This window comes from Coffea arabica, chromosome 5e, assembly GCF_036785885.1.
Source record: "Coffea arabica cultivar ET-39 chromosome 5e, Coffea Arabica ET-39 HiFi, whole genome shotgun sequence".
In the NCBI taxonomy this organism is placed as follows: Eukaryota; Viridiplantae; Streptophyta; class Magnoliopsida; order Gentianales; family Rubiaceae; genus Coffea; species Coffea arabica.
The window spans coordinates 51,877,896-51,887,452 of NC_092318.1; the positions used below are offsets into that span (position 1 = coordinate 51,877,896).

Below are 9,557 nucleotides of genomic sequence, written 5' to 3' on the forward strand. Positions count from 1 at the left end.
CCTAGACACAATAAATTCTATTTTGGACCAATTTCTACCTTACACTAAAGGGAATGGTTAAATTCAATGGGGAACCCGAAAGGAGTTGAACGCTACTAAACCAGATGCTGGACAAGATTACAGGTCAAGCGCCCCCGGTGGCCAACTACTTGGTTGTTGAACAACTTGCCTTAGTCTTTTCATTTGCAGCGAGGGAGCTGCTGGTTTGCGGTGGGAGCAAATATGCGTTTACGAGAATCCCGCAAGAGCACGAAGTGCGACTGAACCTCCACGAATCATGGGTTTTGTCCATTTCCTAAAGCATTTTGCACCGCGGAGAACAGCAAGTTATTATTGCATTTAATATTTTTACGTTACAACTAGAAGTATTTATACATCCTTTGAAAAAGGAAAAAACTTAATCCTGCTCTTACTTATCGAGATTTTTTGAGAGAATGAAGTCGCCTATGGCTACATGATCAATGACCCGATTAGGGGTGATATTGAACCAAATAGCTCGATTCGAACTCGCGAGCTACTTAATCAACAGCTCGACTCTCGAACTCATTTTGATAGAATTCGAGATTAAGTTTGAGTTACTTGTTTAAACGCGTGAGTCTAGCTCAAATTCCAAATTATTGTACTCGAAGCTCGATGAGCCTAATCGAGTATTTTTATAATATATATATAATTTTGTATATTTATTATTGTGAAATGTCAATAGACTCGATTGAGTTTGATTAGAATCGATTAGATTTAGTTAGACGCGAGTGAGACAAACTGAAGTCGAATTCAAATTCGAATTCAATTATTTTACCTTGAGTCGAGCTTTACTAGTGCACTATTTGAATTCGATTCGACTCGATTCAAATGCACCCCTAAATCTGATAACACGACAGCTATGAAAAAATATCGAGGAAACAGCGACTATATATGCATGTTAAAAGCTTCACAATGTTAAAATCATTCAAGAAATCTACAATATAACTGTACAAGGTTTTAACTATTAACATCAATCGGACATTACATAGTTGCAATATTCTTGTGCCCAGATGCTTACAAGTTAAAAGGGGGCAAAAAATAAAAAAATCATAAGTTCCCTTTGGGTGTACTTCGGCTGCTGATGTCAGTCCCACTTGCAATAGTGAATAGCCTAATTGATGTACATACAATCCTTTTCACATAGAGATTACCTTTCCGGATTTTGTCAAAATATTAGTGAATGGATACGAAAAATAGTTGACATTCATTTTTACTATAGATGGATAGGCAATGAGATCAATGAGCATGAAGCTGCAAACAAATCACTCCTATAACTTCACAAACAAAAGCAGCCCTTATCATCATTGTTATAACCCCACTGAACTTCTCCCCAAGAAAAATGAAAAAGTAACCCATAAATTAAGGAGGTTAAATGAATCTTGTGACACGTGTCAAAGATATTACGCATATGTCCAAAGGTGGCAGTGCGTATCTTTATCTTTTGTTGAGAGGAAGTATTAGCTGTGTGACAGTAATATTTCTTTAGCTGCTAATTACTTGGATCAAGATAAATGACCAAGTATATGTCTTTGTATACAAATTTGGAAAGTGATTGTGCCCAGCAGCACCATGTACAGCATGGATTAGTATTATCAATAGCTAGTTGTGATTGCAACTTTTAAGTTAGATTATCTTTACATTCTATATTTGGAAAAGCAAAACTCAGACACCTAGAACCCTCTTCAATCGCAATTCTTAGCTCTTCTAAATTGTGGCCATGCTTGTCATTGTTTTAGATAATGAAATCCATTAGCAAAATCCTAGTTTAGGTGCAACGAATTCGTATTCGTGTTAGGGAAAGACTACCGCATATTATGCCAAATTACGGGACTTGATTTTGATAATTATTATGTGATTCATTACCATTGTTTTCGTACATTATACGGTAGATCTGCAATTATACACAATTTGAATATTCTAATTATAAATTGCTACTTTTGTACGTATATCTAATTTTGTTACTGCACAAAATATCTTCATCTAGCTAGTTGGGTGCGTGATTGGAGGTTTAAGAAAATTTTCGAATTTGGGACCTCAAGGAATTTCTTTTTCTTTTACAGGAAATTAAAACTGTCGTTCTTTTTTCAATTTTTGTTGTTAATCGTGTCATTTTTTTCATTATTAAATCATTTTCGTGTACGATAAGAAGATACTAAAACTTCAATTCTCTTGTTTTAGAGGAAAAACTAACAAAAATTCACGTCTTAATGGCAAAAAATAAAAGAAAAAGAAAACCGCAGTCTTCTTGAATACATCCATGATTGTCTATGGCTTTTAATTCCTTCTCCACCTATTTGAGAAAAGGTATTCCAAAGTATTTATAAAACCCATGCTTTGCAACAAATAAATAGATACTGATATTGCTTTACTTACATAAGTAAAGTGACGCACAAAAAATCCGTCTGTACATTTTGTCCATGAAGCACTCAAATTCGCTTTAGAAGTATTAGCCTAAATAAATAAATGAAAGGGTTGTTTGGAATAGTCGAAGATGGTTAAAATCACTATGGAATCGGAAGGTTGGCCTCTTTTGCTTTCTTAGGGCAGTCAATAATCAAATTGGTAACTTGTTTGCCGTTTGACGGATTCACTTCCCTCGTAGTCATAGAGGTTCATTCGTAGTACTAATGTGACATTCGAATATGGTTGACCATTGATACAAGAAAATCAAAATTACCATGAAACCTTCTTGCATTTGAAAAACGCAGTCAAAATGGACAAGTCCAAGTCCGCTAACAACTTAATTAATTCTACTTCTTCTTTTTTTTTTTTTTCTCCAGAATTTGCCTTTTTAGCTAGGAACCCTTAATTCTTCTTCAGTTCAATTTTGTTTCGGTTCCTATATATAAGTTCAATATTGTCAAAACTCTTAGGAACTCAATATTCAAATTGAGCATCTTGTCACAACTAGCTAGGGATATACAGGTGATGTGCAGATGACAACAGCAGAACATCATCAGTAATGGACACATGCATATATATGATGAAGATCATTGACGATGATAAAAAAAAAAAAGAAAAAAGAAATATATGATGATGATGATGATGATGTGGTTAGTGTATTAATTAAGAAGGAAAACAAATTGTTGTAGCATACCAAACTGCTGATTTCGTAAGGATAATTATGTACAACAGATTTATTTGATGAGGCTTGAATCACATGTGAAAGGGTCATGCAATTGTGACTTGCCTGAATTTGTTAGATGCTATGGAATTCTGCCTTTCTTGTGGCGTAATTCCAGGGCCTGTCTTTTAAACTTGTTCGGCATCATAACTGATGCATGCCAAAGGAAAGCTGACTTTGCCTACCCCATTGTCAAAATCATATTACATACAATCTTTGTCTATTTTCAGAATGCGTAGGAATCCCATTGTAACTCTTCTTCCCTGGATTTTAGCTACATCAAGGGTTTAATGGTTTTTTTTTTTTTTTTTGTGAGGCTACAAAAAGTTTTTTCCAGCTATCAAGTACCTACGTACAAATTGATGAAATGGTTCTCCAAAGGACAGGCTGTATATGCTCTCGATCGATTATTTTAACTAATTATAATCACCCAAAAAATAGCTATTTCAGTTTCTACAGTCAGATTTTGTAAAATCTAAATCAACCGAGAACAGGGCCATAGGGTTTTACTGCACGCGATGCAACAATCCCATATATATATATAAAACTTTTAATACGTACGTACACCATTGCTTAGCAGTGATGATGATACATTAATTGATGAAAGGAGTATGGATCACCGCTGAAGCATACAAAAAGTCACGAGTCGTACGAGATGCACATGCAAATCTATACTTTTTCTCGTTAAACAGCATAAAGAGCAAATTAGGTTTTCCAATTTCCGATAATCTGAAACCGATACGTACCATATTTTCACAGTCATGGCAGCCCACATGGACGGTATTAATTAATTAAGCTTATGTTTTAACTCTACTGTTAATTAGTAAATGGCTGTGCTTAATTATTACATTTCTTTCGTCCCCCGATGCTGGATATATATGATTTCCATGACCTCATAAATGAACGTATAGTAGTAGAATTAACAACTTCTTCTTGTCTTAAGAGGTGCCCCTTTTTCTCTGTCTGTGGTGTCCATGACGACAATGATGGAGAAATGACATTTTTATCTATCCTTCTTTCTTCAGCTCCCTCGTGAAAAGATGATTATTTTTCTTTCTAATTTCCTCTTCATGCACTCAGGACGTGATAAAAGCTGTGTTATGTATGTGTAACATATATAATCGGGGGATAAAATGGTGATAAAATTGTATACACTCGATCGTTTGTCCGGGCCGGGGTTACATCTGAACAAAAGACGGTTTTGATTTATGGATAGCATCGTTGTGGTTTCAATCACGTTAAGTATTATTATTAGTAACTTGGAATCTATTAATTTGAAGGAGAAGTAATAAATTCTGAGGATGCTATAGTTTATTTTGGCTTCTTATTGCTTCGGCTGCAACCATGCATAGGGTAGAGCACCCCAACCCGAAGTCCAAGTTTTTTGTGAAAGGAAAAAAGGCATCTGTTATTGATAATATTCTCGAAAATATTAACAAAAAATTGAACTAGAAATAGGTCCAAATGTATCTCCGACTTTGGCAGGCACCATAATCATATGCTTCAAGCTAAGACTTTGTCCTTTTTATTTTCATATAGAGCTGCATGTACAAATTATTTGTTGTCAATTTATGTAGATGTATAAAAATTCTTCCGAGCTTAACGGTAATTACTCACTATCTCCGATTACGAGTAGACAATTGATTTCGATCTGTTGTTGCGAATTGGCAGTCACCCACCCCCCAAAAAAAAAAAAAAACTAGAAACATGAATAAAACATTCACACCTAACACCCCCTCTTTATCTTTAATTTCCTCATGGTTGTATATGTGTAATACTCCGTTAGGGGTCCTAATTTGAAGCTTCTAACGTACATCAGGCGAAATTTTAGTCAATGAGCTATGTTTGTGATTGTTCTTTGTCCATCAGTTAGCCCATAAAAGCTTGGTTCAGGTAATCAAATTTTAATTAATATATATCATCAGAAATCATGATATATATATATATATATGTATACATACATGTACAAGCAAGCAAACATGCACATATAAGTCAACGTGGACTTGTGGACCGGACGCATCCATGACTAAAGGAACAAAAAAATCAAATCCCGGAAAAAGAAAATGGAGTATTTCCGGACTGCCTTTAAATAGTGGTGAAAGATGAGTCTAATTATTCGGTGCTTGAATCTAACTCGATTTGATAAGAACTCATTTAAATTTGATTCTCCAACTAATCAATTTAAGTTTGAACACGTCTAATAACACTCAAATTCAATAAAAAAAAAAAACTTATTCAAATTCAGTTTCACAAACAAATAAATAAAATTTAAAAATAATTAAATAAGTTTGAACACTAAAATATTTAACTTGATTAAACTTGTTTACACCTCTATCGATCTTTAAGGCGTGGGATCCACCATCTTGTCCAGCAGCCCACAGAGGATACTAATTTGACATTGATGGAAGGTTTTGACGGAGTAATTATACATATTCGAGACTGATGATAGGACGGGGCCAGCTTTCATTCTTTATACTGTATGGTTATCTATTTATTCCAATGGGGGAGATTAATTTAGGGGTTAATTAATGAGAGGAAGAAATGGAATACAAATACAAGGATGTGGGGTCATACAGATATAGGCTACAAATCAGAGATGTGGGTCGTGTTGGTTCTGATGATAAGAAATGGACTCCGAGAATTGACCCAATCGGGACCCTACTGGTCGATCATGAACCAGCAATTAGGACCCACCGCTCATCTCCATGCATGGTTTTCCATGAAGATTTTGTTGCCAACAGTCTCAAAATAATAACTTGTATGTCTTTTTTTTTTTTTTTTTTCTCTCTTGTTTTTTTAATCTTTCTTTTTTGGTCTAATTTTCTGATCAAGTCTTCGTCCTTAAAAATTCGCTTCCATTACCATACATATAACATCCCAGTATTAATTAAGAAGGTCAAATATTGGATTTGAATTTTCGTTTTGCGTTATTTTGTCAGCACTAGGGTTTGCATCTCGACCGTCTATTTTACCTGAAATGACCATAAGGAAAAAGAAAATCAGACTTACACAAAAAAGATTACGACTACCTAATGGGAGAAGACACGAGCGGCTAGCTAATAAAATCCATTATCAAAAATATCAAATGATATGGTCGCCGCCTAATATGCATTCACAACATTAGACTAGTTAACTTATTGCTTGTCATATATATCAAAATTTACTAAGAAACACAAATTGGGATTAATCAGTACTCACCACCACATAGCCTTTTAGAAAGATTCTATGGTTTCTTTTGGAAACCATCCATTCTCTTTAACTTGTATCTCTCAAGAACGATATCTATCTATTTTTAAAAATATTTAATTTGCTATAATTCACGGATCAAAATTACTTATTCATCATCCAACCAACGACAAATTTAATTCAAAAGAGAATATTTTCTCTCTCTTTCTCTCTCTTAGAGATACATGTATACATCTTTGGCACGAGCATTTTAACTAGTACGTAGATCATTATCTCAACTGATCAAAGTATATAATGGGTTTCTTTTCAAATAAGCATAGGAATTGTCTTTTTTTGTGTGTGTGTGTGGGGGGGGGGGGGCGGGATTAGTTGATTGAGTACAGCTGTCAAGTCGTTCCTGGGACCTGTATGATGTATGTCAAAACTTATTGAAGACCAGAAATAATTAAGACCATAGTTAAGATAATGACGACCATCATCTACCCTCTTATTCCTTCTCGTGTACAATCACGAAGGCGAAGAATAATTAGACTTCGAGTTCATTGGCCTAGGTTTCAGTTTCAAGCCTTAGCCCGTGCAAACTTGTCCAAAGTTAAAAGGATGATAATTATATGCTAACTCTTGTGGTTTTTCTTTTTCCTGTTCATGATGATTTTCTTTTGGCCACTGCCAAGAAAACTAGAAAAAGCGTGATGCTTGAGAGCTTTAAAGTAGGACCAAAAACAGAGGCCCTTACTCCAACCCGATCACCGGGGCCGGGGCAGGGGAAATTATCTTTCGTCCTATCAAACCTTTTATCGTCGATGTACTGGGAGAGTGTGTGTTGCGGAGTGGTCCCCACCCCCTGAGCTGCCACGTGTCACGAATTGTCCCATTTAAGAATCACGCGTGTCGGTTGATTAAAGGCCTAAATTTCAGTTCTCAACTCCCTCAATGCGCATATCCGGCGTTAATCACCTAATTTTCACACTCAATGTCCGGCTGTAACAACAGGGGCAAATTTGGCATGACGTGGAAGAGTGTGACTGGCCAGTGACATCTTGGCTTAAAGATAATTGAGGAATTTCATTGTATTTTATTATTGTGACACCACCGTAATCCCGTGGTCCGTACCCGTATAAAAGATGGACCAGCCAGCTCTAAACAACAATTCGGTCGATTCTCTGTATTTTCTGATGTTGTGCTAATGTTCTTCTTGCCCGATAGCTTTTCTTCTTTCTTTTTTTTTTTTTTCTTTTTTGGGGGTCCAAAAAATCCAAAGCTCAATAACAGTAGTATCTCTTCCTGATCAAATTCCACAGCTTTTCAGATTGATCAAATTTTGATCCATCAGTCCTAGTAGTAATTAATGGAGAGTACGGATTCATCCACTGGCTCTCAGCAGCCCCAGCTTCCCCCCGGCTTTCGCTTCCACCCCACCGATGAAGAGCTTGTAGTCCACTACCTCAAGAAAAAGGCCGCCTCAGCTCCCCTTCCCGTTTCCATCATAGCCGAAGTCGATCTCTATAAATTTGATCCTTGGGAGCTCCCAGGTCAGTACTACTATGTTGAAACTGTTAATCAACCCTTTTACTTTTTGTTCATGTATTTGCATAGGTCCTTTTGAGTCCTATACCGGGTAAAGCATTTTAATACGGGTTATGGTCGTTTTTCTTGTTTTGTTACTTTTGTTTTTTTGCAGCGAAGGCGACTTTTGGCGAACAAGAATGGTACTTTTTCAGTCCGAGGGACAGGAAGTATCCCAACGGGGCACGGCCGAATCGGGCGGCTACGTCGGGATACTGGAAGGCTACGGGGACTGACAAGCCTGTGCTTACCTCTGGGGGGACGCAGAAAGTTGGGGTGAAGAAAGCTCTGGTGTTCTACGGGGGAAAGCCACCAAAAGGGATCAAAACTAATTGGATCATGCATGAGTATAGGCTGGTTGATAACAAAACTAGTATCAAGCCTCCAGGTTGTGATATTGGCAACAAAAAAGGCTCCCTCAGGGTAAATGTCTCCATCATTTCCTCTTTTTCAAATTTATCATTTTTGTGGAAGATTGGTACCTTTTTTGATGTTAATTTCCTAGGATGATGAATTCAATTACACTTATTTGTGAGGTTTCTTTTATTTTTTTTCTCTTTTATTTTATTTTATTTTTGGCTTTTCCAGCTTGATGATTGGGTGCTATGTCGGATCTACAAGAAGAACAATACACCAAGACCAATGGATCATGACAGGGATGATTTGAATGATATGATGCCATCAATCCCTCCATCTTTACCGCCTTCAATGTCTATGTCGTCACAACAGAAGATTCTGGGACTGAAGGCTTCAAACTTTGGTGCATTGCTCGAAAATGAACAAAGCGCGTTTGAAGTACCGGGGATGCTGAGTAGTGAAGGTAACTCTATGTCTCAGTTAACTTCATCTGGGGCCGCAAAATCACAGCTGCCTTTGGTTGGTTCAGCTTCCAATCATGTCATCCCTGCAAAGAGAGCGCTCCCAGCTCTGTACTGGAACGACGAGGGAAACCCAATTTCTCCATCGAATAAGAGGTTTCTTGCTGACAGCAGTGATGGAAACATTGGGAGGACTAATAATGATGAGAACAGTTCAATCGCCACCCTCTTGAGTCAGCTTCCTCAAACAACTTCATTGCACCAACAAGCAATGTTGGGATCTCTTGGAGATGGGGTTTTTCGACAGCCTTATCAAGTTACTGGCATGAATTGGTACTCATAGATGGGTTGCATGATTCATGATGGTTTAATTATAGGCATGATTATTTATGTTTTAAATTTTCAAGACAATTTTTATATGCTGATGACGGAAACCAAGGAGTTAAGTTTGGATGATGAGTATCCGAAGATTGATTGCCGGAATGGAGGTTGAAATTTCGTGCTAAGCATATTATGCCAAGACTTCTCAGTTGAAATTTCGCCCGCGGTTCTCGATGGAGCTTTTAGCCAATTGTAGGTGAGGCCGTGCATATTTAACAGCCGGATTAATATGGATACTTCTCTATAGGATTGGTTATTCTTAGACTTCCAGAAGAATTTTCTACTCTTTCTTCAGAGAAATAGGGGATAAATACCTACCTATATCTTCTTCTAGAATGCAGCAACTTAATGGTATTTGAAGAAAATGTAGCACAATATTGCTCTTTATTGTATAGTAAATTTAAGGGAGTATACAAGTAACTCTGCTTGCTTATAATTAAGTAGTTCACAATTTAGTATCA

The 9,557-nt window shown here is 36.7% G+C and overlaps 1 protein-coding gene across 1 annotated transcript; it reads left to right on the plus strand.

The window, feature by feature from the left end:
• Positions 1–7,434: 7,434 nt before the first annotated feature.
• Positions 7,435–9,557, plus strand: LOC113743760 (NAC transcription factor 56). The gene is made up of 3 exons (XM_027271840.2): positions 7,435–7,863; positions 8,013–8,320; positions 8,486–9,557. The coding sequence occupies exons 1-3, from the start codon at positions 7,680–7,682 to the stop codon at positions 9,056–9,058; spliced, it is 1,065 nt and encodes a 354-aa protein (XP_027127641.1). The 5' UTR covers positions 7,435–7,679; the 3' UTR covers positions 9,059–9,557.

Bases quoted from the DNA above. Each gene is read 5' to 3' on its own strand.
- LOC113743760 (XM_027271840.2), top strand. From the start codon at position 7,680: ATGGAGAGTACGGATTCATCCACTGGCTCTCAGCAGCCCCAGCTTCCC. The intron at 7,864-8,012 runs GTCAGTACTACT...GTTTTTTTGCAG, and splicing joins TGATCCTTGGGAGCTCCCAG to CGAAGGCGACTTTTGGCGAA. The intron at 8,321-8,485 runs GTAAATGTCTCC...TGGCTTTTCCAG, and splicing joins ACAAAAAAGGCTCCCTCAGG to CTTGATGATTGGGTGCTATG.